At 37.3% G+C, this 27,524-nt stretch overlaps 1 protein-coding gene across 1 annotated transcript; it reads left to right on the top strand.

The window, feature by feature from the left end:
• Positions 1–713: 713 nt before the first annotated feature.
• CYP19A1 (cytochrome P450 family 19 subfamily A member 1) lies at positions 714–25,621 on the top strand. The gene is made up of 10 exons (XM_076348688.1): positions 714–769; positions 9,452–9,619; positions 11,311–11,461; positions 14,065–14,219; positions 16,055–16,231; positions 16,954–17,068; positions 18,968–19,082; positions 19,734–19,896; positions 21,353–21,594; positions 24,785–25,621. Exons 2-10 carry the CDS (start codon positions 9,475–9,477, stop codon positions 25,034–25,036), a joined length of 1,515 nt encoding a protein of 504 aa, XP_076204803.1. The 5' UTR covers positions 714–769; positions 9,452–9,474; the 3' UTR covers positions 25,037–25,621.
• The last annotated feature ends 1,903 nt before the right edge of the window (positions 25,622–27,524 follow it).

The raw sequence follows: 27,524 nt of genomic DNA, 5'->3' as shown, positions 1-27,524 counted from the left end.
ATTATTTTAATGTCTCCTGTAATTGCTTAATGCAGTTCTTGAAACACTTGGATTTTCGTAAGTTAAGTTTGTTCAAGTTGCCCAAAGCTAGAGCAAAAAAGAGAAGCATCACAAAGTAGAGGAACAAGCCTTTAGTTTGTGTAGTAATTCTGAAGAGTTATCAAACCAACTGGGAATATAAAGGAAACAGTATATACAAAAATATATAGGATGGTCAGTAAGACCTTTCCAATGTCAGTGCAGGATTGTATCTTACAAAAGCTTAGACAACTTTGTGCATCCCAATTTTAGAATAAAACTTTTGGACTTTTCTTCCTTTCTGTTGGAAATTAAAAATACATTTAGATATGCTAAGAATTGATATAATTTCTGCTAGCTGCACCTCCAGTTAAATGACAAATCTCTTTCCTTGATATTCAGAGCCAAACAGAATTATAAACTTTGTTTGCTTTCCTGTTTTACTCTCCAGTTACAATTCTAATCAGCTTTAGGCATGTGTATCTCTATCATTGGCTATTTTGCAGCAGATACATTGCGCTGTAGAGATAAAATTACAAAATTTTCTTTTCAATAGCAATGGCCCCTGATCTATTACAAAAAACAAACTTCCATCTCTAAGCAACTGATCTCTTAGCAACAAGAAGCACCTGCATAAAAGATGCCACAGAGTGATCACCAGAAAACCTATTCAGATCTTTAAAAGGAGCACATCAGTAACAAAGATAGCACTCTTCACCGATAAAAATCAAGAAGTAACAAGAGGACGCAGGTAAATTTTTAATTCATATTCTAGCATTTTTCTTCAAACAGGGTGAATAGGACATTACAGAAATGTTTTTTATTTTGTTTTTGAGTGGGAAGTATGCTTTCTGGAGCTGCTTTGATCTGAGTTACTGTAATTAACTTTGTGTAAATTATATGTTGTCACTACCTAAATAGAGGTTTATTTTTTTAGTAGAAAATCTGCAGGTCTTAAACCAAATCCTTGGTATTAAAATAACAATAATGTGTTATATATTTTGTAAGTATTCTACAAAGTTTCTTTAAAAAAAAAAAGGCACAATGTTCTTGCTGAATAGTCATCCTTAGAAAGTGCTCACTTCGTTCAACCTTTCAAACTGTTCATATTACATCAAGAAATACTAAAACTTTTTAGGTTTTATAGGTACAGGCTCCACTGATTAAGAAACCAAACCTGTTCAGTGTTTCTGTGGTTTCTGATTTCATTCTATCTACTCTAAGGTGGATTTTTGTTCCATTCACTACATTTCATGCAAAGATGTGTACCACGACAGAGTTAAGGTAGAATAGCATGGAATAGACACTGCCAACTGTTGATGACGTGTAGCAATGTAGAATTAGTTGGAAAGTGAGTGAATTTGGACAAAAGAATGTTTCCAAGCATAACTGTCACAGCAGAGAAAAAAATGGATTATGAGTGAGGTTAAAAAAGGGTCATTAGGTAGAACAAGTCTGGAACTGACCCAGAGAATTTGTTTATTCTATCACAGCTTGATCTCTCTCAGTTGGTGCTTGCTATGGAAAAGTGCTATCTTTCTTTAAGCTACTACATCTTAGTTAATAATTATTTCTGATTAATAAAGTCATTTGCAGGAAGAATGGTTTGAGAATAGTCATGCATTCTTCCTTAGTCTTGTTTTTTTCAAATACCCAGATAAATTTTCTTCAGGATTAATTTACCTACTTTGATAGAACACTTGGTATTTACAGCCAGGAAAAAAAGTTTTATTTACATTTCTTAGAGTGGTCCCTTCTGTGTCAACTAACTTTTTGCTTAAGTTGGTCAAAGTATTTGCTAGCAATAAAAGTACTACAGCAGAGACGTAATTATGGCAGAGCGCGCTGCCTTCTGTCTGCCAAATTAGAAACAAAACCACCCACCCAGTAGTAATAGCAAACCGATGGTAGCTACATACAAAAAACCCTCCTCATATAGGTCTGCTTTGCCACAGTCATAACGAGGAAGTCTGATAAAAAGCATGTTACAGAGAAATTTCAGTTGTCTATGCAGAACTCATTTTCTGGTTAGTTTTGAGTTAATTAGAGCTTATGGTGTTCTAAGGAAACTTTGAGGTAGACAGGCAGTAAAATATATTCTTACCAGTACTGCAGAAGTTTGCATATCTCCATAGCTCTTTTTGATGCCTTACAAGCACTGACATACCTATTCTGCTTCAGGAGATGTATGTTTCAGATGAAAACCTTTTACCATCTAATGTGGATAGTACTTTTCATGGACATTATGTTGGTTCCTAAGCAACAATGAGACCTTTTGTGAAAGGTGCTAAAACTAGCAAGTTATTTTTCCAAATCATACATCAGACTGCAATTAAAACCGCAGAAGGGGACATAGTCCAAATACTAATTTCAGATCGTTCCTCTTCTGAAATAAAAATCACCATATAATTACAGATTGTTCAGAAAGCAGAAACCCTTATTGTGCAGTCATTTGGGAAGCACGTAGTGTACCTTGCCTCAGACATCCATGTTTTTTAAATAGCTACAAGAAAACAGTATGGATACTGGCCAGAAAGGAGAGAGATGACTACCAAATTTTTAGTTACATAGAGCAGGTTATCACTCCAAGTCTTGCTCACTACAGGCAATCGTGGTTCTACGACTGGCTAGTTATTTTGAAGGCTTAACACTAGTGGAAAATGATTTTTCAGGATGTGACTATTCACCCTCTGAACAGACATCTAAAGTAACTAGCAATTTCTAGAAGGATACAGTCAAATCAAGACCTTCAGAATATCAGAACCTTCACTGGCTAGTCCCAAAGACAACATCCAAACCAACCTGACAGTATATTATAAATACTTTATTTTGGAAGCTCACTAAGGTCCATGGTCAATAACAACATAAAAAGCTCATTTAGCCATTTCAGCAATAATTTATCATCTTGGTCAGTACTTGGTTATACGTCAGCAACGTCAGATCTTTGGCATTAAGGATCACTAAAAGGATTCATTAACTCCTTTGGAATGTTTAAAGGCGGGACTTAGAGCTCTATTGTACCAGAAAAATCATTTACATAAATCACAAGGAGAAGAGCAGCCTGTAGGATTCCTATTCAACTACCACCTTGCAGAAATTATAGCGGCTTCAGATGGCTCCTCCATGATACCTAAATGTGTGTGTAAATGACTCCCTGTTTGATACGTGACAACTTCTGATTTAACCCAAAAGATATCTCAGTAGATGACCTGGAATGACAGGCACAAAGACGGTAAGTTCACAAAATGAAGGTTTCAGCCACCATGTAAAGGCACAGAAAAGAGGCATTGCCTTTACTACAGTTATCCAAATAGTAATATTCAAATAGAGTCCTACATTCATAGAAGATATTTTTAACACATTTGTTTCCCTGTGAATGGGTTCGATCTGCATTGACCAGTTAAGTCCCAGACACATGCTAGTACTAGCTGGTGCTCAGTAAACTAATTGACCAGACAGACTCCAAACAACAGGAATGTCAGCATTTACAACAGTACTGCAACTCAAACCTTCTCTGCACCTTGCAAACTTCAAGTAGGAGGGGTGACAAGAAATAGAGTTCTGTGGCCACTGAGGCAGATAAGAAAAGCCAAGTATCGTTTACAATTGTGTATGAGCCACTGGTGGCCACCACTAACATACAACAAAGATGCAGTAGCATTTTAGAAGTGATACTGAAGGCAGCTGACAGAGCTTAAAAACTCAGAGAAACATGCTCTAGGGATAGATCCTATTCAGCTGTGAAACAAGGTAACACTGTCATAAGAAGGCTCACTAAAATTAAGAAAACCACAATTCCAAATAATAGCAGAGGCATCAAATGCAACGATCTTTCTTATCTCACAGTACAAACATATCCGTGATTTTGTGGTGTTGAAAGAATACATTCTGCATTTCTGTCTCACTTGCCCTCTGACACAATGTTGGGCTCCCACCTCCTCCTTATTTATCAAGAGCCCCTTTAGATTGCCAGGATGATCATTATTAAATTCCCACTTCCAAGCTTCTGCTGAAAGCTGTCACCTCTTCCTTCCCTCTTCTTCCTCCTCTAACCTAAACAACAGATATAAATTTATAAGTGCCATTTAGATTAGAATTCATAGTGAGTGGTACAGGATTAGTCTACAAGGCTGTAATAATCATTCAACATTGCTAGAATACATTGCCATAGTAATTAGATGTGATAGACCTCTACGACTACACAAATTCTAGCCCACTGACTCAAACTCTAGAAATGACTGAAAAAGGTAACCATATGCAGTGTATTCATTCCCTAATGGTCACATTTTACCATAATTATCTTTCTTTTGAGTTGCAGAGGTTTGAATTAAAAGTAGGAAACAGACCTAAACAAGCCAGCCTGCTTTCAAAAGCAGAGTAATATAAACACCTGACTTTAAAAAAGCTGCTCTGCACATTGTAATTGCAAATGAAACCATCTATAATAAGACGGATGTCACCTGGAGCAATGGATCAGATCACTAAAGCACAGATTCAGAGCAAGTGAAAAATGAATAAGAAAAAAAATATTATAATCAAAGACAAAGACTGTCGCAGCAAGAGTAACACAATATCAGCTGACCAATAAATTGCGCTGGAAATCTCTCAGTGACATCCCCATTGCATCCTGAGAGCATTACAGCATTAGAAGAGACCACAGAATATCAGGGAGCAATTTCCAGGGTGACGCTAAACATGCAATCCGATGCTTACAGAGTAATTGTACAGCTCAGTTTACAAGGAATGGTATGCACTCTCAAGTTTAAAAAAGTCTTTTGATGTGTTCTCAACTTTAAACCCCACAGACTTTCAAGGGAACAAGAAAATCCCTATCAAGGCTTATGTGACACATGCTGTACTCCTGGTGATAATTATCCACTTCAAATTAATTAATTCTTTAAAAGGAATGTAACCATGTAACAAAAAAGTAGATTCTTTTTAGTGGTTCTTACAATAGGTTCCACGCAAATGCAACTAATTTTACAGTAGTCCCACATATGACTTCTTATTCAATAGCTAGGAAAATAATTTCTGACTTTGCAATAAAATCCAGTTTGAAGGCAATGTTAAAATAATTGTATGGAACTTGTTCAGCACGAGCTCTGTTAAAGAGATCTGACATGCAGTTAAGAGTCAGAGACAGTTCTCATCCTATGTTAAGTGCTATAATCCCAATGCAGCAAGATAGTTGCATGCCTAAAACTAATTAAAACCAACTATTTTATTTGTCAAGAGGTTCTGTGTTCCTTTTAGGCTATATCAACATGGGCAAACACTGTGGTACAATGGGAGCAGATCCGTAAAACAAAACCATTGGTGATGATCCATTCCCTACACTATACACGTTTCATGGGAGTTCACTTCACTATAGATCTAAACTGGTTTTGTCATTTGAATCCCCATTAAAAGCTGGTGTGCACGAGACACAGCTTTGGAGTACGTTACCTGATTTATTTCCACCCAAAAAGACCCCAGTTTGCATGCTCTGTGATACGTACCGAAGCACGGGAATAGGAATCATCTGAAGGTTTGCTACCAAAGCGTACCCCTGATACAAACTAAAACACCAGCGCAGACACCATGAGCCGCTGTCCTCCTGGACTGCTGCACGTTCAGGCAGCATCCACAGAACAAATACAAGAAAACCACTACTTGCCTACCTAGATATTAGCCCTCCAGTTGTGAAATGCACAACAAAAGCTATCTGCATACTTACATGAAGAAGGCTGAACCGTTACAGTCTGCACAAAACTGTCAATCTTAATTGAGTGAAAACAGGCAATATGTAGAATCAGCTTCTAGAAAGAGAGGAAGCCTACATCATTTTATCCGGAAAAATAAAGACTTACTGGGCTTATATAAGCCAATAGATTTATTTTTGTGTGAAATCAGTCTATTTAAAATTTTATTTTTCCAAACTGTTTAGTTAAACCTGTATCAGTTGCTTCAGGTGCTGCTAATATTGGTCACTAACCTTTGGGGATTTGTAACAACTAGCAGATTTTTTTTCCCCATGTTCCTCCTGACAGATGAACCACTACAGAGGAAGGAATTCCAGCGCTCAAGAAAGGTTCTTCAAGAGTTTTCAGGCAGTTTTATGAGCTCCTTCTCAAAATTATCAGAAATTTTCAGCTCCAATTCTATAGTATGATACATAATTTGCTCTTTTACTGACACAGTCATTAAGTACAAAGCTCCAACTGGAAGAAAAGGGGTCAAGACAGTTGTCCTTTAGATATATGGACTTTCTTCTTTACTGTGGACCCTGTCATCATTCATCGTGTCACCTTTTGTAAGAAAACGTTTAGCAGAACCTAGAATTTTCTCAGAGTTTATAGTCAAGACTTAAAGATCAGCAATCTAAAGGGCCCTCTGCTGGCAGACGCCTTCCCAGCTGTTAAGATCCACAATTACTGTCAGGTCAGGCAGCCTGTGCACATCCATCTACTTTGTCACAAAAGCACTTCCTTATAATAAGTCTCTTCCCTCCCACTTTTTGATTTTAAAAGCTTTTTTGCCCCATCCCCGTCCCCGCTCCGCCATATAAGTAACAGTCAGAACCAACAAATCCCTCTGATCAGACACATACCTCAACCAGCTGCAAGGAAAGGAAAATTACCTCTAGAAGATTTCAAGACAAAATGAGCAAGAAGAGTGAAAGGTTCTTTCATGCACAAGGGGTACTCTGGCTTTGTTCCATTTCTAAACTTCTTCAGTCTATTCAGTGACTACTTGCTATCAAAATTTACTCAGCTGAGGTTTTATTAGGAGTGATTTACCCCATGGACAATTCTTAAAAAAATACAATAGGTAAAAGCAGGACAAGCAGTTCAGCTGAAATATTTTTAAGGTGAAATTTTCATGGTCTAATTGGCTCTTGCAATGAAAAAAGCAATAGAAATGCAAACCCTGAAAGTCTGCTTGGATCATACTCATCGAAATGAGGCAAAGAACTTCTCAATACAAGAAATGTCCGTTGCTTGTTTTAAGAGCTTGAGGAGCCACTTTGACTAAAAGACAGACTGCTTCAGATCAGTTCAAGAGTATAAAAAGGATTCAAATTTAATATAGTGCCTTTAGTACCTTTTATCTACACAAGAGCATGATCCAGGATATAAAAATTAGAAATCTAAAAGCAAGGTGCACACTGATGTATTGGATATCATGGCACAGCAAAAGAGATTTTATTCTTTTACTAATAAATTATAAAATTATGAAGTTGGGGTAGTCTAGAACCTAAAACCCAATCCATTACAATCTGTATATTTTGAAAAGATAGAAACCTGCCTCCATTCCTCTGTCAAGACAAAGATAAGCTTTAGCTGTGAATAACTAAGAACTGAGCAAGATCAAAACTCAGGGTTGATTTTTTAGAAAATAAAAAGGGGAGACTCATGCTTGCAAAGTGCACCGTGCAGAGATACGAGCACCTTGAACTCTAGCACGGCTTAACCTACAGAGATAATATTCATAGATACACGTTTGTACATATAGGTGTGTTTATTTCATAGCACCCAAATGCATAACCACCTACATACTTCTCGTCATAGGGAATGAGGCAGAGAAACTACTGTACAGACATGCCAGAATGTTTTGGAGATTAAAAAAACCAACATAAAACAACGAACATCAGAGCCTATCTGTGGCAACGGAGTACAAAGATGAAGTTAATCCATATCCAGAGAGAAAGCAACAAAAAAGTGAAACTATATGCCCTAAGTGTAGTTATTTCCTTCTATAATGCTGTACGCTCATATAGCGAAAGGGACTGAAACTAATAAAGGTATTTGTATATACGTGCAGGCATGCTTTTATTGTCGTAACAAATAGTACTCAAGGAAATTTAAAGCTAGCATTTTTACTTGTACTGAACAAACATCATTAGCATGCAACAGTACACTAGTGAAACTAATAAATACCATCACATGATTAAAAAATGCTTGTGATTACAAAAACATTTTTCACAACATGCAAGACAGTACAACAGTTGACCGTGTACAAGATGCGATACGCACACGGACGCTCTCGTAAGAGGTGTGCTGCTAGCTGTTGGAATAGCACGCATGTTTCTAAAAGGTCACCTGGCGAATTGCGTCACGGTCGTTTTGGATCACAGCAATACCAGAAGCCTTGCGTAGCAATTCCCCAAAATACTGGAGCATTGCATGCACCTGCAAGGTTTTGAGCCACTGCTTGCTCCCTTCCCCAGGGTTTTGCCTGTACTCTATGCATTTTCTACTTCGACCATGAATACCGACCTTCTTCCTATCTAGAAAGCATCTATGACATTCTTGGCTTAGTTTAACATAATCATAGCACTGACAGGTACTACAAAGTAAGCTGTACTTTCTTCTGCAACGTGAGACCAAAGCACAAGATAAACAAGAAAGCACTTGCTGAAAGTAAACAGTAACAAAGTCTTCCTGTTAAGTAGATACATCCTTCAATTCTGAAATACTGTCGCAGGAAGGAACAAAGCAAATCTATTCTTAATTATTGTCAGAGCAGAATTAAGGTGTTTTATTAATAAATTACTGTGCAGATGCAAGCAGTGTCTTTCTGTGGTTATATGAGTTCTCATTCACAGAATAACATCTTCCTTCTCAGGTACAATCACCTCTCATATTTTATGACTTAAAGTCAAGAACATGCAAAACTACTTCGAAGGAATCGTTCTACTCCCCCTATGCATAACAGACCTGTCCATTTGCTTGGTTTTTCTTTCCTGTGCCAAGTGCTGGTTACTGCCTGAGGAAAAATATGGTACCAGACAATCCATGATCCTATTCAGTATGGCATACACTATATTTTTCAAAGTATTTAGCAAGAGAACCATAAAGAAATGCAATGTATTATACTACACTCAAAGGTTGACAATAAAAAAAAAATACATTGTTTCAGACAAAAACCTGGGGTACACTCTATCTGCATCATGAAAAACTAACATAGTTATTCTGGAAATTCAAGGACTGGCATTACGGGCATGCAGGAAGGAAAAAGGCTAAGTAACAGAGATAAAAGCTCGCGAGTGAACTCATTCAGTGCTTCCACATGTGCTGAAAGTATCACTTCTTGTGTTTTGGTTAGAAATTTGCAAGGAGTAAACCTCAGTCTTGGCAGCCAAGTCAGTATCAGAGATAAGAGGTCTGTCAGCCAAAGTATCCAAAACTATGCTTCAATATCAAGGTCAGAAAAGCTTTGTTATTTCCAAGAAAAAAAAGAGTGTCTGCTGCATGTCTGTTTCGACTTGTGATGTAGCTTGTCCTGGCAAGCAGTCCAGGCAGTCACTCTCATTATAAAATAAAGCTACCTCAAGAGCTAATTTGCTCATTTACAAGACCTACAAAGGGGTTGAGAGGTACCGACTAAAGCTGAATAGATCGCTGAGCTTTGAAAAACTCTGCTTCTTTCCCCTTTCTCTCTCTCTCTCAAGCAAAGCAGAATCTCTCGGAAAAGATGGTATTGGAAACACTGAATCCAATGCACTACAACATCACCAGCCTAGTACCAGAGACGATGCCAGTGGCCACAGTGCCCATACTCATTCTCATGTGCTTTCTGTTTCTAATATGGAATCACGAAGAAACTTCATCAATACCAGGTAAATTAACTTAGCTATAGTATCACCTAAAAGCTGTCAGAGTATGTTTTTTGTTTGTTTCTCAAATTTAAGTGAGAAAGTAATGCTGAATAATGATTGTATGCCAACAAAATTTACTAAGACTCAGTTTAAATAATACAGCTTTTTAAAATAACTGATAAAAGAAAGAAGGCTCTATTTAACCTCAGAACTTCCATAATAACCCTGGCTTGGCTGTATAAATATACAACATTTAGTTTTCTGCTTTATTATGTATATGTTAGAAAGATATAATACCATTTTACAAACTCTAGAAGTTCATATTTTCATGTGCATTATAAACTACTTTTTACGTATTTTAAGTTTAAAGCTTTCTAAATTGTCTTTACTAGAAACAAACTATTACCTAGGAAATTATTCAGATTTTAGTAATTATCAATTTTTCTCTCCATGTTTGGCACTGAAGACCCTCCAGAAGAGAACATCAAACGGTTCCCCTTTCAGAGGCCCCTTCTGTAATGTTTTGGGGGCTTATGGTAGACATTACTGATTCAGCCTATTTTTCATTAGATGCAATGCAATGACCTACCGCATGAATGAGAACAGCGTACACATCTCACGAAGGTGTTTGACAGGAATAATCCTAAACCAATTCAGTGGCACCTGAATGAAATTCTGAGAAGAGATCCTTGCCAAACATCCTTCAATATGCTAAAACTCTTCCAAAGTTAGGGAACAGGGAAAAGTATTCACAGAAGGTTATGCATTCTATCTGAATGCTTGAACGGATCAACAAGAAGACAGAACTAAATTAATATGCTTTAAGTTTACAGGTATTTAAATAATCTGGGTTCTTGTGATTCCTATTAGTAAACGGTGGAGCCGTAAGCAACTTCTACATTTTTAAACAGTGTACAAAAGTTTTGTAAGTACTCGATTTGTTTTGTTTTATGGGGTTAGATTTATGTTTTACAGACAAAAGGGGCAAATTAAGCTTTCCCTGAAGAAGGAAACATCCTTTAAAAAGTAATTAAAGGCAAATTCTCTCCTGCTCTCGCCACTTTCTCTTTTTTGTTCTAAGAGGGAAATTTGGTGCTGAGTTACAGTGGAAGGATTTAGTTGAGAACTTTGTTGACTAAATGCTTATTAATCCATTCTTAGCTCCTACTTAATCATGTTTTCATAAGTTCACAGCAGTAAAAATACTTTTTCCTTTAAATATGTTTTCTCACTCTAGTATTAATGACTTTAAGAGAAGTGTAATTAATTACATTTAATTACATCAAAGGGATATTGACTTTTGTAGATGTTACTATGACACTTCAACACAAAAAATCACTCAAAGGATTTGTTAAAATCACAAATTAATAAGCCATATGCATTTTCTCTAGGTCATTCCTTCTTTCTGATATCTAGCCACTGTCCCTCCAAATGTAAGCAATCTCAAAGCAGCAGTTTGAAGTTGTACAAAGAGGTAATGAATGTCACTAGTTGTACGTACATTGAAAGGACTATGGGCTTCCACAGATATTAAGTGAGGCTTCAACAACGTAGATGCAAGTTTCTCTAAGACAGAATTTCAGAATGGGATCGTAGATGTGAAGGGCCCAACAGACCTTGACTGTCATATGTTAAAAAGCTCATTTCAAAAGGGTATGTTCTTGTCAGTGAGCACTGCTGAGACCACACTTTTCTTACCCTATTTTTCTTAGGGCCAGGATACTGTATGGGAATCGGTCCCCTCATTTCACATGGGAGATTTCTCTGGATGGGAGTAGGTAACGCCTGCAACTACTACAATAAGACATATGGAGAATTTGTCAGAGTTTGGATCAGCGGTGAAGAAACGTTTATAATTAGCAAGTAAATCCTTATTTTCTATCCTTAATAACATGAAGAGCTTTTTCATATTTTTACAACCTCTTTGCTACTTTTTCTTCTAAAGTAGAATCGAAGTTGTTATTATTTTCAAAAATTATCCTAACATAAACCTTTTACCTCCTGCGGTTCACAGACCTTTTTCTAATCTTTTGTTTCTTTAAAAAGGCGCTACTATTGAAGTCTATGTGAATTCTCTCATTTTCTTCGTGGAAAGGAAGATTAAGCACTGTGGCTCAATCCTAAAAAAATGTTTACCATCTCTCTTACTATTCCATTTAATATTAGGATTACATACAGGAACCTAGACTGACTGCAATGCAGGATTAAGCCAAGTTTTAGTTTACTATGTTCTTAAGTTTCTCCTTAAAAGGGGAGTAATGCTTGAAGATTATGGCTCCAATTCAGCAAGTTAATTAAGCAAATGCAGCGTTATAAGAGTAGGAGTAATTCCACTCCAATTAATGGGATTACTCATAGACTTCGACTATACACAGTATTAAACATAATGCTAAACCACAGCCTATCATTTTATTAGCTCCAGTGGATGGTTGCTTTCTTCTTACATTGGATCTTCTGGAGGCTTATGAGTTATGCCATGAAAAAAAGAGTAGTAAAATGTTTACCATGTGTAATCAATAAAGAATCACAACCTTTTTATTAGCAATATCCATCAATCCATACTCAGCATTCATTATCTAAAAGCTTTTGAAAGACAATGTAGTGTAGAGGACGACTGTCACAGGATTTGCCACGTGAAGCAAGTCAGCTTCATCTCTGTTTTTACCTCTGTAAAAAGAGGTAATCATGACAGGAAAACTATTCACATTCCTGCCCTACATAGGTGTTATAAATATCAACTACTGTGCTATAATGTTTTGATAACGTAAAATGCTATGAGCTCTTATTGCTGTCTTCCACTTTCTGTACTACCAATTCATCAGAGACAAACCAGGAATGCTGATAAACAATGCTACAGCTGCATCAGACTTTACAGTCATGACATCACTTTTCAGACTTTTTTTTTTTTTTGCTTAAAAACATTGACAGTACCTAGAGCACTAGTACTTAGGGTTTGTTTGTTTTAAACAACAATGTAGGAAAAAAGTTTTCAGTGGATCATAAATTCATTGCAAAACTAAACATAACTCGAGTTCTGTAAAAGTATACTATTTCCACCAATGTCATCTGAATTCTTACCATCAAATCTAACCATACTGAGATGCTAATGCACAGAGAGAAGGACTTGTAGTCTTGGTTACAACAGATGATGTTTTTTGGAGGACTTATGAAATGGTTTCATAAGGAAAATCTGTTTATACAAGGTCATATGTCAAAATCCTTCCTTAAAACATTATCGTGTGTCTCCTGTGTAGATGTGTGGAGTGGAGGGAAGCAAAATGAGCCTCCTGCAGCTTCTTTCCATTCCTGGGGACAGCTGTCATAATTCAACACCATCTTTTCGTGTTCATGAAAATACAGATGATGTTCCTTGACGTGCAAAAAAACTTTTAAGGAAATCAGAAGAGAGAGCAGATATGGGGAAGTGTAGGAAAGAGAATATGCTGAGTTCCTTGGAAGGTTGGACCTGCACACACACTCCTCCCTGTTTTAACTCCAATCCTTAGTCCATGTTTGTCTATTTGTACCATACAGCATCTCACTGTTAACACTCTGGTCATGCAGAACTGTGGTGAAAACCCAGCACTGCCGAAAGCAATAGCAAAAATCCCATTTACTTCGCCCGACTGAAAAAATAAACCAACCCACGTAAGAAGTCTGGGATTTGGTCCCTAGAGTATGCTACGTGGTAAAGAAAGTAGCTTATTGTTTTGTTTCAATCTCTGTTCTGATTTTCTTCCTTTTTGTTGGATTTCATTTGATCAGGTTTTCATCACGCCAACATTTCTAAAACACTAGCTCCCTCTAAAGGAGATTGTATCTTAGAGCAATAACGCTGGTCACAACCTGTTTGCCAGCTTGTGTAAATAAACCTTGTCAGCTGTAAAAAGCATTAGACATATCACAGATTTCCTTAACATTTCTATTTAGGAATATTTATCCCACACATATCATCATATTATGATGCTGCATATTTAAGTGATGCACGTATATTTATGCTTTCTGTATGTGTCTGAGAATGACCAAATAGCTGCAGTATAGCTGTAATTTAATACACATCATGATGAAATTATCAATTGCCAAATATTTTACACGTCATCTTCTGAAATATCTGACATTTGTCATTGCCTGAGCGTATCTTATATATCTACGTGTTTCTATGTATACGCACTATTCAGATTAAAATCTTCTGGTAACCATTTGCACTTTAACTGAAAAATAGTTTTAAGTCTGAACGGAATACATTATTGCTCTAAATATGCATTCTGAAGGCATTTATCATCAAGTTTTTTAATTATGTAAAAGGAACAACAGTTAACGTCAAGCATTGTACTTCCTGCTAAATTGAGAATGCGAGTCAGCACTTCAGAGCAACTATAAAACGTCAGGATAAAAATTCTATGTACAATCTATGAAACAGCATTTTTGTTTTGGGCTTTTTTCTCCCCCCCCCATTTCTTTCCCAGATCCTCAAGTGTGTTCCATGTAATGAAACACTGGCATTATGTTTCGCGATTTGGGAGCAAGCTTGGATTACAGTGCATCGGCATGTATGAAAATGGGATCATATTTAATAACAACCCAGCACACTGGAAAGAAATTCGACCCTTTTTCACCAAAGGTAAATTAGTGTGCATTAATACACTGCATCACTGTAGCACACAGACTATCTTTTCTGAAATGCTGTTCGTCCTTTGCATGCTTAAATTACAGAAATCAGTTCTCTTTATATATCCCATAGAAATATTTTCTTGCACATGTTCTTTCACACTTTTCCTGCTTGGTATGCTATTTGAAATGGTCCTGAAGTAGTTTTGCAGATTCTTAATCTCATCCAATTAAAACAAAATTAAATGATGCCCACAAGCCATGTTTTTAAATGTTTTTACGTTTCAAGTCCAGCATTTACATTAGCTCAACCAGCACTTCCATAAGTGTAGTTGGTTGTTCCTACCCCAGCTTCCACTGAGTTCAAAGACTTTTCTGTCTTGTTCTAATGGCAAAAAAGTGCTTTAGTTTCAAAATTAGTTTAGAAGATCTGCACAGCAGAACTATTTATTAATCCCTTTAATAAGCTAGGAATCAATGTAGTAACAGAGAAAAAGATTGAAGCAATTAATATCAGTAGGTTGAAATCAAATAGGAAATTACATAAACAAACTCCAGTGTTACTATTTTATGAGTCTGCAATTTTTTGATTCACCTTCTTTCCACAAATTGAAAATTTTCAGTATTTGCATATCATCAGAATTAGCTACTTCCAATGATCTTACAGCCTTCCTAGCAAAACTGCCACACTTGTTCTGCAAGCTCTACAGTTCAGAAAATATTCTCACCAGCTGAGACTGCAGTAGTTTGTGACATGATTCCAGAACCTGAAAATGAAAGTAAAGCAGCACCTAAAATAAATTAATTATCTGATGGTTGAAATTTTCTATATTATTTTGTTGATATATCTGTGCTCCTATATGACAACTTGGGCCTTTCCTACATGATTTTGCTATTGAAGAATATCAGCAGCTTTGTACTGGTTGAAGATGGCAGGGAAAAAAAAATTTTTTCTACTTATTCCTAGAACTACCAGTTCTCTCTATTTACAGAACAGACCTCCTCTCTTCTCAATTACAAACATACAATCCCTCTCAACATGTATTTGATAAAATAATGTCCTTGAGGCAATTACAGCAATCCTTGTATGGAAAAGTAATTTAAAGAGACTACTTGGGGCAAGATTTCCAAAGTCATTCAAAAATTACCTGAATGCACTCCAGCTGGAGCCTATCAAAATCCCACCAAATTACACAGCAGTGGAACTGACCCCTGCTTTTGAATTCTTAAAATGCAATAAATCCGTCATGACACTATCTCCACTGTTCCTAGGTGGACAGGCTAAGGTAGGCTCACACGCAGCATACTGCCAGGCTGGGCTTCAGTACGCCCACAGCGACATTACAGGTTGCCAGTAGCTTACTGCAGAGCTACCGCGCTGTTTAAGAGCACCCAGGAGTCACGTTTTCAGAAATTCCCGTCGTCCTCCCCACGAATCCCCAAGCTATCTTCCCCACCCAGTGTCACCGCAGGCAAATGAGACAGGACATCCACAGTGCCTGTAACGTGGATGAGGATATGGATACCCTCCCACGCAGAAAGGTAGCACAAATGATGCCAAATATCTTTCCTTAACGTGGTATGAACCTAGCATAAAACGTGTGTCTGAGATACAAAGTGGCTGGATGCAAGGAAAGTTTGGGCTTTGAGTTCATTGCCATTTTAACTCAGAAGGCTTGCATTTTTCTTTCAAAAGATGGTACATCAGTAAGTTTCAGAATGATTTTATACCAGTCGCTCACATGATAACGTTTTACATTTTACTGGCACCGTTATCGCCAATTGATAAGTTATAAATAAGGTATGCAAGTTAACCAATCTTTTGATCATTTTGCACATGTATTTCAGCTCTGTCTGGTCCTGGTCTTGTGCGTATGATAGCAATTTGTGTTGAATCAACAATTGATCACCTGGACAAACTAGAGGAAGTAACCACTGAAGTAGGAAACATCAATGTGTTGAATCTTATGAGACGGATCATGCTTGACACATCTAACAAGCTTTTTCTCGGGATACCTCTGGATGGTACTAACAGCTTTATTTTTATACCTTATGATGCATCTAAAGTGCACGTCCAAGGAAAACTCATTGACATCACTCAGCAGTTTTGTTTCAGAAAACAGAGCAAGAGCAGACTCTTGTATCACCATATAATTAATTGAAATTGATTTATGAGTCATTTTAGTTATAAAAGAATTTTATATGACCAAAAATATGCATTTAGCTTGTCACACTCACCTTAATAAATAGTACCATTTAAAGAGATTTTTATGCAGAGTTGGTACAATCCCAATATTACATGCATGTAAGAATCCAAAAATCTTTCCAAACTAAATGATTGCCTTGAAAAGTTCACCTGGCAATTTGTCTTCTGTGATTTCTTCACCCTCAAAGCCGTATGACAGAAATAACATTATCGTGATGTATGAATTATCCCATTTCAATATGCTGCAAGAGTTCTGCTTCTGCTCTCCTGTGGGAGACTATTTGGCTGTGGTTGACACACCACTATCTCCTTTTAGCTAGCTACCAGGAGTTTTTACAAAGATCTATACCTTTTCTACAGTGTGCTACAAATGTTTCCTAATGCTGTCTACCACATATTAAACCCAATTGTTTATCAAATTCCCCATGAACTTAGTCGGAGTAGGGAACAGGGCCTTACTCTTAATTTTTCTGAAGCATTTGTGTTATTTGACTATCGAGGTTTATGTTTTATACTGCTTTTTGTTAACATTTATTTTCAGAAAGTGCCATTGTACTTAAGATTCAGAACTACTTTGATGCTTGGCAAGCACTTTTATTAAAGCCCGACATCTTTTTTAAGATTTCTTGGCTGTGCAAGAAATATGAAGAGGCAGTGTAAGTATCAACAGTTTTACAAATTATTTGCATAAGATTCACTCTTTCTCAGAAGGAGATCTTCCTTGATGTTTTCCTCTGCCTTTTAGAGCATAAATTGTGAAACCTGCAAAGGTGGCTGGCTGAAGTCCCCTGTCTGCAGACCCAAGATAGCAACAGAACAAGATTTGCCACTGATGCTACAAGCGGCTGATCTCAGGGGACGATTTAAAGCCCTTGGCTATTCAGCCCTAGTTTACTCACCAAAATATTAGTTAACGCCAGTCAAATGTGAAACTAAATTGAAATCACTGATTCAGTTCAAACAGACAAGGAAAAGCCATCCTATGGGGTGAAGTGACATTTGCTGTCTAGTCGAGGACAGTCAAATAGTAGGCTACAGTTCATCAAAACAAGAGAACCTGTCTACATCCATGGCACTGTCCCAGAAGAGTTAACCCCGAGCATAATTCTATTTATTGGTGCCCTCAACGTGCATTTTTGAGTCGACGACTCATGTTTGAGTTAAAACTCGGTGCTCAGCATGAGAATCCATTTCAAGGATTTTTTTCCTAAATAAGTAACAAATATGTTTTGCCATCTTCCTCTTTGCAAAAATATGAAATGCCTCCTCTATTTTTATGATCTCATTTGCTGTCTTCTGCCAAAAGAGGACTGGCTATAAAAAGAACTGGCAATCAGTTTGTTCATTTTGGATTTGGATTCCATCTAGTGAGAAAAACTACTACTTATGAAGAATGTGTAATAAACTGTTTTGATAGTGCTATATAACATACAGGCTTTAAGGGAAAGATGGAGGTTCATCTAAAGTAACTGACAACTCTCTTATGAGCTAGACACAAGATTTACCTTCTCTAACATTTCCTTGCCAGTTTTATTATGGCACTGATTACTGCTTTATTCTGTGATTCTAATAACAGCTAACTGTGGTGGCCCAGTTATTACTAGAAAGCCCCTGCAGGCAAATATTGATGTTTCAAAAGCAATCCCATTAAAATGGACATATTCATAAATTTCTACCGCAAAAAAAAAAAGAAAAAGATAAAGATTGCTGGACTTAAGGCAATGAGAAGAACCACCCCAGGATATGATGACTTCCGATGCTGTTTTGATAAAGTTGGCAAAAAGGACCATTTTCTATTTCTAATACATAAAAAAAAAATGTTATAAATAATGAGAACTTTACCAGATTTGAAGTTTTAAAGGCATTTACCCCTACAAACCCAGTCAAATTTTTTATCCCAACAATAACAAACACAAATGGTAAGCCTGAGGATTTCAGTCAAAAACTTTTCAAAATCCTTTAAAAAAAAAAATTGCCTTCAAATCTATAGCTAATTGAAAATCCCAAATAAAATTATAAAAAACTGTTGGACTTCACTTTTTTCCACTACTGAAATACAAACTGTTGACACAGTATTGCTGACTGTTTAAATATGAAAATTTAGATCAACTCTACCATCAAGATACTACAATTTTTCTAATATTTATCTACATTTTTCTAAGTTATCCCTCATGTTCTTTAAGTTCATTTTATTAGTAATAAAACACAGTATTAAAATAGAAGGAAATAAACAAATTCTTTGGAAATGTTACTAAATCTTTAAAAACTCTATTCATCAATAGGAGATACAGACATAGTTTCATCCTTTTCAGTCTAGCCTGTAAAAAGAGAGTAAGATTTGAGTCCAAACTAACAAGCAATTACTTAAGAAAATATGCCTTCCCTTAGTGTTACTGCTTTTGCAGAGAACCATATAACTACTTTTAGGAATACTTTATTTCTGCCATTCTTAGATGGTTTTATAGGTATAATCTCTACGTTTCTAATCATATCCTATTGAATACTAAAAGTCTGCAGACATTTATCAATATGTTGGATTTTATCTCTCTTTTCAGCAAGGATCTGAAAGGAGCAATGGAAATTTTAATAGAACAGAAACGACAAATGCTTTCCACTGTTGAAAAGCTGGACGAACACATGGATTTTGCATCCCAGTTGATTTTTGCACAGGTATTGGCAATGTACTCAAAATACAGCTAACTGATTTTTCTGACATTTTCCTGTCGCTAACAACACAGGCTTTGCAACTTAAACTTCATGTGTCCACCCAAAAGTCATATCATCGTAAAGAGATACAAATTACTGGGTTCTGGGGAGTCCCTAACAGCGATTCAAACATTGAATACTTGCATTTTGGGGAACAGCTGCTTGCCTGATTTTTTTCACAGCTTAAACAACATCCTTAAAACTCGTGCATCTATCCCTGCACATCCTCCAGTTTTCCCCTAACCCCTGAATTTTATCTTGATGTATTGCCTTTTGTTTGCAAAGGCTTCAAATGCTATGTATATATCCTATCTTGTATATTCTCTGACAGCTCACAAACTGTGTGAGGAAAGGCAATAAACCAATAAGAATCTGAGCTAAGAACAAACTCTCGCTTTTCTGTAAGATAATACACACCCATCAAAACATGAGTTTTCTGTTTTTCTCTGAAAGACAAAAACCAAATACTACTTAGCATATGAGGTAGAAAGACTGTCAAGATTTTTACTTTTGTTTAAAGCAGATATTGTAGGTCCTTCCCATTCTACTGCTATAGGACCTTTGCTGGCAGAGTTCAACAATCAACATTCTCCCCCACATTTCCAATTTTTTCAGAACAGAGGGGATCTGACTGCCGAGAACGTGAACCAGTGTGTGCTGGAGATGATGATTGCTGCTCCTGATACTCTGTCTGTGACTCTCTTCTTTATGCTAATACTGATTGCAGAGCACCCCACAGTGGAAGAGGAGATGATGAGAGAAATTGAAACCGTTATGGGTAAGCAGGAGCTGCAGTGTCAGTGATGTGGGAATATAATTGTGCTTCAGCAGTGATCTAATTTTGATTATTCAAAGGCTGAAAATTCTAAGTATTTTCTTCTAACAGAAGCATTTGCTGTAAAATATATGAACTACCATTATATATAAAAGATTTTATTCAAGATCAAATGAAAGATGAGCAATTTGTAAGATAAATTCACATAGGAATCATCAGAATTGACAATCTATTAGAAAGAATGCGCTATATTCGCTCCTCAGCAACAGCAGTGCAAATCATCACTCACCTTGTAAGTTCCATTGAAATTATCTTCCAGTTGCCTTGAAATAGCAAAAGGGGACACCCATTTCAAATACTTCTAATCACCAATATTTCTCTGTGTATGTACAGAGCCTAAGTTTCACTATGACTGCAGAAGGGAAAGATTAGAGAAAATTAAAATTATATTCTGCTGTCATCCATTTTGATATCAAACTGGTCTCCTCTTTAAATACTAATTACTAACTATTCAAAACACAATCAAGATATTCCAAATTTGTATTCTTCCCTTTCTCTAGACTTCATTCAAAGCCTGACACTGAACTAATATGAAAACTAATTTCATCTTATTCAACATTTACTTCTGGTCAGTTAAACACTGGAAAGTGTGTAACAAATCAGTTACTCTTTTTCTAAGGTACTTTCAATAAACCTTATTTTATTGTTCTCATGAGAGTTGAGTACTCACTCATTCATCTTCCCTATTCCTTTCTGATAGCCTTGATTTCTAAGGCAGTAGAATGTTGTTGCCTTTTCCTCAAGCAAATGGCCAACCGGGGTAGCAAAGCTGCCTTTTATCTTGAAAACCTACCACTGCAGTGGTCAGCCTGTAGTTCTTGAACTGCTTGTGCCTTGAAAGTTAAAGTAAGGCTCCCACTGGCAGTACATCGTGGCATTGGTACTGTTGCTGATGGAATCAAGCCGGGATGAAGTTAGTCATGGCAGCGGAAATAGTCAGTCAGGCCACAGCAGGACCTAGCTGTACATCCAGCCAAACTCAATTACGTGGTGAAAATTTAAGGTCCCTACATTACCTCCCATCTGCAGACTGCTCCCAGGTTCCATTTGCTGTCAGCTCTCAGAAGATTTCTTTGCTGTATCTTGTTGCTCTCAGTCACACAAAAGTCAGGAAGGACTTTCAGAGTTTTGTCATTGACAAGAAAGCAGAACAAAGACTCATAATGTATTAAGAGGAAGGTAAGGTGGAGAAGATCATAAATTAATAAACTAGGGTTTATGCTGATGAACAATATACCAGATTTCCCGAATATGTAAGGCTACATAAAACTACTTAAAAGCTGTTGGATCCTTCCTACCATTTCAGGAACTGAGAATCTTCCAAAAATGTTTTGGTATTTGTACAATGAAGCTATTAAATTCATAACCAACTTCCTCACCATCTGTTTTCTTCCTCAAGGTGACAGAGACATACAGAGCGATGACATGCCAAACTTAAAAATCGTGGAGAATTTTATTTATGAGAGCATGAGATACCAGCCAGTTGTGGACTTGATCATGCGAAAAGCTTTACAAGATGATGTAATTGACGGCTATCCTGTGAAAAAGGGGACAAACATTATTCTCAATATCGGACGTATGCATAAGCTTGAATTCTTCCCAAAGCCGAATGAGTTTTCTCTTGAAAATTTTGAGAAAAATGTAAGTTTTCTATCTTATTTCTTACAGGAAATTGGGTGGTATTTATTGACAATATATCTTCCTCTTATTCTGATCTAGAACTTTGAGACCATAAGACTGTTTTCCCTTTGTCTAAGTACCTAGTTAGCTATACATCCTGCTTATTACTATTATTAAAGCTGGGCAGATATTTTCCTATCAAAGTGCCTTTTAATTAGAAAATAATTACGATATTGAAAACAAAGTTTTCCCAGACATCTTAATTTTGATGACAAAGTTAATCAGAATTTTTTAAGACACACACATCATTCCCATTATATCCCCTGACATTGTACAAAATAGAGAGGCTTTAGGGAGCTAGAGCCACGCAAGCAGTACCACACAGAGCTGAGGCCACGGGAGGATTCTCTGGAGAGGTGAAGCAGTATAGTAACTCCCAGGAGACTGAGAATCTAGCACCCATTTTATTCTCTCTTCTTTTTTTTTTAATTCCTAAATAAAAATAAACATCTTTCATAGACCAAAATGGAAATCCTAAGTTTTAACCAACTCAAAGCTGCAAATGTGGAGTAATTCAGTCCCAGTTCAGCACAGCATTTCAATTTAAGTTAGAATGTAACTCCTAAAAGAACTAGAATTTTTTTTAGTCTACGTTACCGAGTCCTGTATCAAAAGCAATATGGGAACTTTTTTCCTACTTGAAATCCCCTACTATTGTAAATCATCCTTCAGATTATTTACTTTCATTTAGACCTCTGCTTTTCTGATTAACTATTAAACAAATTGTTTTGCAAAACTGTATTTGTTCAGTAACAATCACCTGGAGAGATTAAAAAACTGTATTGAAAGAAAATAGACTGATTCTATGGCACGTTTGACTCCTTGGTTTTGACTGTTTAACCAGCGCACGTAGAAGCAGAAGATACTGTGACAGAGAGCACAAAACATGACATATTAAGGTTTGGTTAGCACTCCTGTGAGGGAATTAGAAAGATCTCTGGAATAAATAGCCAGGCAAGAGTGGAGGGTATAATCAACTTAGTTCTACGAAGGGAATCTCAACTGCAGAATGTTAGCCTTACTATCTCTCGTGGTTTAACCCTCAGTCAGCAACTGAGCACCACACAGCCGCTCGCTCACTCCCTGCCCCCGGTGGGATGGGGGAGAGAATCGGAAGAGTAGAAGTGAAAAAATTCCTGGGTTGATATAAAAACAGTTTAATAATTGAAATAAAATAATAATAATGATATACAAAGCACGTGATGCACGATGCAATTGCTCACCACCCGCCAACCGATGCCCACTGTCATAGATGCACACATTTTCCTGGTATGCAAGCTCTCTCTTACATTTTCTAGTGCCTTATCAAATACTGAAGTTGAATGGGGTTGAAGATAAAAGGTTAATGTTTTCTACAGCTGTCATACTTCTCATTTTGCCTACCTAAAAAAGTTAGGAAATGATGTTACTACCTGGCAAAACTTTTTTCTTTTGAGATGTAGCAGCTGCACACATAAGCATCCATGGACAGTAATTTCAGTTTTAAAGAAATAAATAGATGACCCACTTTGATACACCAAAAATGGGCTTACTAGTAAAAACACCTGAAGAAATAATTAAGAAAATAAAGACACAAAAGATATGAATGTTCAAGCCCGAAGCACACCTCTAAGTTTTACATTTTTCCTATCAAAAAAATCTAGGAGTACCACGTATGCCACACACACAAATGAGCGCACTAGACCGCCTGGTTAACATTTCTAAACTGCTGGTTGATTACCCATAGCAAACTCTGCACCCAGGATTAAAACCAACAGCTCAAGAAAAAAGTCACTGTAGAAAATTCAAGAAGAGCGAAAGTGATTAAGTTTATTGAAACAACTATTCACTGTGAATAGTTTCCATTTTGCCACCCATTATTTTCAATCTAAGTATTTCTACCAAAATGCATTTCTTGCTTATTTTATAAGTACACTTTGCTACTAAAAATATTTCCCCTTGACCAAATATTTAACCACACATTTTCTATCTGACTTGATGCATTCTGTTTGCCACATAATTATTCTAGCAGGCACAATTTGCACACAGTTCTCTAAGCAAATAGCGATCCACACCATTATTTATGATAAGATGGCATTGTTAGAATCTAAACGTTTTTCTATTTTCCCAGGATGTGCATTTGCCATTGTGCTGTACTGCCAGCTGCTGTACTTGCTCTGTATTATAAACACTTGTATTTACCTATCATTTTTCAAAAAGTACAGCTCAGTTTGAAAAAATTTAAACAGAAAACATTTTTCTCAGTCTGAAAATGAGAAAAAAGGACACTTTTTCTAGATAATTTAATATAAAGCAACCTTTTCTACTCTGTTCTTGGGTTAAATAGGAAGTCAGAACACAGCTAATATCTTACTTTTTAAGAAGCAAGCTGCACAGATGAAGAAAAATGATTTATTTATAGCCAGACTTGCTTTTTCTTACTCGTAACAAGTACCTTTGTACCTTATTAGCAGTGCTATTCATGCTGTTGGGACTGTTTTGGATAACTGATCTATTCAATGTCAATAAAAGCAGCAGAAGCTGGCTGTGCATTCTTCAACACTTTTGGGAATCCTGCATTTCACATTTCAGTTCATAGGTCAGGAGACCGTCATTTTAAGTGTTATCTCTCTATTAGATATCAAATAAAATTTTCAACGTTACATTTTATGACAAATTAATTCTCAGGAACACTAGCTTTTTCATGACAATTGTAGTAGGTGTATGGCTTTATAATTATCTTTAGACAAGGCATCAGCCTGTATCTCAGACATTTATGAGCTTTATAATGAACATTTTCTGAAGAAGTTTTAAAATGAACTTTAATGTATATTAAAGAGCGAAAGCTTCACTCCATTTCACAGCTTGCGGTAAAATCCCTGTATTTCACAGGATGAACGGACTGAAACACCCGGTCAGAATTCAACTGCTTAACTTTACATTCCCTGCTACCTTAGCATTTAAAATGGCATACCTGCTGCCGGTGTCTCCGAATTTCGGCCTGACTTGGGTGGGAGGGCTGTTCAGTGTAAAGGGAAGAAGGAATTGCCCCTAAGAGATTCTTTCCAGAAGTTTTTCAGAATATATTTACTACCAATTTCCATCATAATTTTGGCTACTGTCATGAAGAAAAATTTGTCTTAAAGTTTATTCCTCATGTTGTTCTGTGCAGGTTCCTTCACGCTATTTCCAACCATTTGGATTCGGCCCTCGGGGCTGTGTAGGAAAGTTTATTGCCATGGTAATGATGAAAGCAATTCTGGTGACTCTTCTGAGACGGTGCAGAGTACAGACAATGAAAGGAAGAGGCCTTAACAACGTCCAGAAGAACAATGACTTGTCCATGCACCCAATAGAAAAGCAGCCTCTGCTGGAGATGGTTTTCACACCAAGAAGAAACACGAACACGAATCAGGGTGAATAAAATGGATCTGCATCAGCATTAAAGTTACAGGGCTTTCTCAGCCACAGCCACTAAGAAATACCCATCATTCCTAGGTAAAGATATAGAGTAAAACATTTTGTTGCCCCTAAATCGCTACGGCTTCGGATGACAACTTGTTCCGCCTGCACAGCAGAACCAGGTTTGGCCACAACTTCAATGTAATAAAGTAAGACTAAAATTACAAAATAGTCCTGTCACTAAGTGATGCCACACTATATGCAGGATTCCTGGCTACTTTTTAAAAACCATCAAGTTCAGATGAAGTTATGCTTGCTTTTCAAACAGTGCAAGTTCAAGAGGTTTGGGGGTCGACAAAAGAACGTGCTTGACGTGTGTTTAATTCCAGGACTACGTGTGTCCCCCTGCCCCCCCAAAGTTGGACCTGGCAGTATTTAGCTACTGCAAAAGCTCTAATTATCTGTTTTTGAAAACATCTGAATGAATAGTATTAAAGTTGATTTTAAGACTATGAAACAATTTAAAGTATTTAGGACATATATAAGTTATAAAAAATGTTCGTACAAGAAGTCATTCAAACATTTTTCTTTACCATGTTTTGCTGTCATGTTAGATACCAAAAACTTACAGTGTCATGGTAGTACTGATGGTAGTAATTTTCAGAGCACTAGGTAATATGACAGTTGAGATAACTGTTCTATGTTTTTAAACCCCAGTGTCCCGCTACAGAGGATCTGTGAACATCTGAGTGATGACCAGCTGAGAGTAAGGAGATGAATATGAAACATTACCACTAGTACAGGGAGGGCGGGCAACACTCAGCTCCAACTCATCTGGTTAACTGCAGAAATTTCACCTCCATTTGGGGAAGAAGTTCAAATTCTCTCTAAGCTGCTTAAACGGTACCAAATCCTGTTTCAGTCTGGTTTTAATTGCTCAACTCTACTTCAGAGAGTAAGATTTGGAGCTGTTGCCCATGTTCCCACACCACAGCAGGGGAGAAAGTCCCTCCCTAATTATCCACATAGCTCTTACTGCTTCTCCTGAAAGAGCATCTTGCTTCACACCCACTGATTTAAAGAGTCATAGAATCATTAAGGTTGGAAAAGACCTCTAAGATCATCGAGTCCAACCGTCAACCCAACACCACCATGCCCACTAAACCATGTCCCTAAGCGCCTCATCTACACGTCTTTTAAATACCTCCAGGGATGGTGACTCCACCACTTCCCTGCGCAGCCTGTTCCAATGTTTAACCACTCTTTCAGTAAAGACATTTTTCCTCACGTCCAATCTAAACCTCCCCTGGCACAACTTGAGGCCGTTTCCTCTCGTCCTATCGCTTGTTACTTGGGAGAAGAGACCGACCCCACCTCGCTACAACCCCCTTTCAGGTGGTTGTAGAGAGCGATGAGGTCTCCCCTCAGCCTCCTTTTCTCCAGGCTAAACAACCCCAGTTCCCTCAGCCGCTCCTCATAAGACTTGTTCTCCAGACCCCTCACCAGCCTCGTTGCCCTTCTCTGGACACGCTCCAGCACCTCGACGTCCTTCTTGGAGTGAGGGGCCCAAAACTGAACACAGTGTTCGAGGTGCGGCCTCACCAGGGCCGAGTACAGGGGCACGATCACTTCCCTACTCCTGCTGGCCACACTATTGCTGATACAGGCCAGGATGCCATTGGCCTTCTTGGCCGCCTGGGCACACTGCCGGCTCGTGTTCAGCCGGCTGTCGACCAACACCCCCAGGTCCTTCTCTGCTGGGCAGCTTTCCAGCCACTCTTCCCCAAGCCTGTAGCGCTGCATGGGGTTGCGCACCCCTGCACCCTACCGTCCCTGAGTCAGTAGCATAAGAGGAGAAACACTGGCTCAAGAGGTAGAATTTTTTCTTCCCCCCCCCTCCTTTTTTTTTCCTTAAGGTAAAATGGGCTTCACTCATCTACTCAAGGTAAGATGCAAGTTTCATTGGGTAAACGCTCAGAGTTTTGTAGTGGCAAAGGAGAAAGTTCTGAACTGACAAGCAGATTTCTAGAAAACATTTTTAAAACATTTAAAACATTTTGCATACACAGATTTTTATTTTAAATTATAAATTAGGCTTAGTTTTATACTTAGTCCTTAACAGGAAAGCTACATAACTACCCAGCATTTCTTGTTGAAAACGGACCTATCTTGAAATCTGTAGAATCTTGACATTCACGGATATCTCTACTAGCCTAATGACAAATTGTCAGTTTGGTCAAGGAGAAAAAGACCTTCTTGGCTTAATGACAACATTCCTTGACAGAGACTTTCCATTTTCAGTAAGCTTGAGTTTTCATATTGCATAACCCAAAGAAAGGGGTTTTCTGGATAAAGTGCCTTGATAAAGCCAAACAACCAATGTACAATAGGCTTTATATTAACTTTTTCCTTCCAAGTCACTTAAACTATAAAAAGAAAAAAAGAAAAATTGTTTGTGTCCTTAACTTAGAAAAATCTAATTAAAATTAGATTAATTAATCTGTTCCCTC

Source organism: Aptenodytes patagonicus, chromosome 10, assembly GCF_965638725.1.
Source record: "Aptenodytes patagonicus chromosome 10, bAptPat1.pri.cur, whole genome shotgun sequence".
Classification (NCBI taxonomy): Eukaryota; Metazoa; Chordata; class Aves; order Sphenisciformes; family Spheniscidae; genus Aptenodytes; species Aptenodytes patagonicus.
Note: the sequence above shows the minus strand (reverse complement) of the source record. Positions and strands in the feature narration are given on the sequence as shown.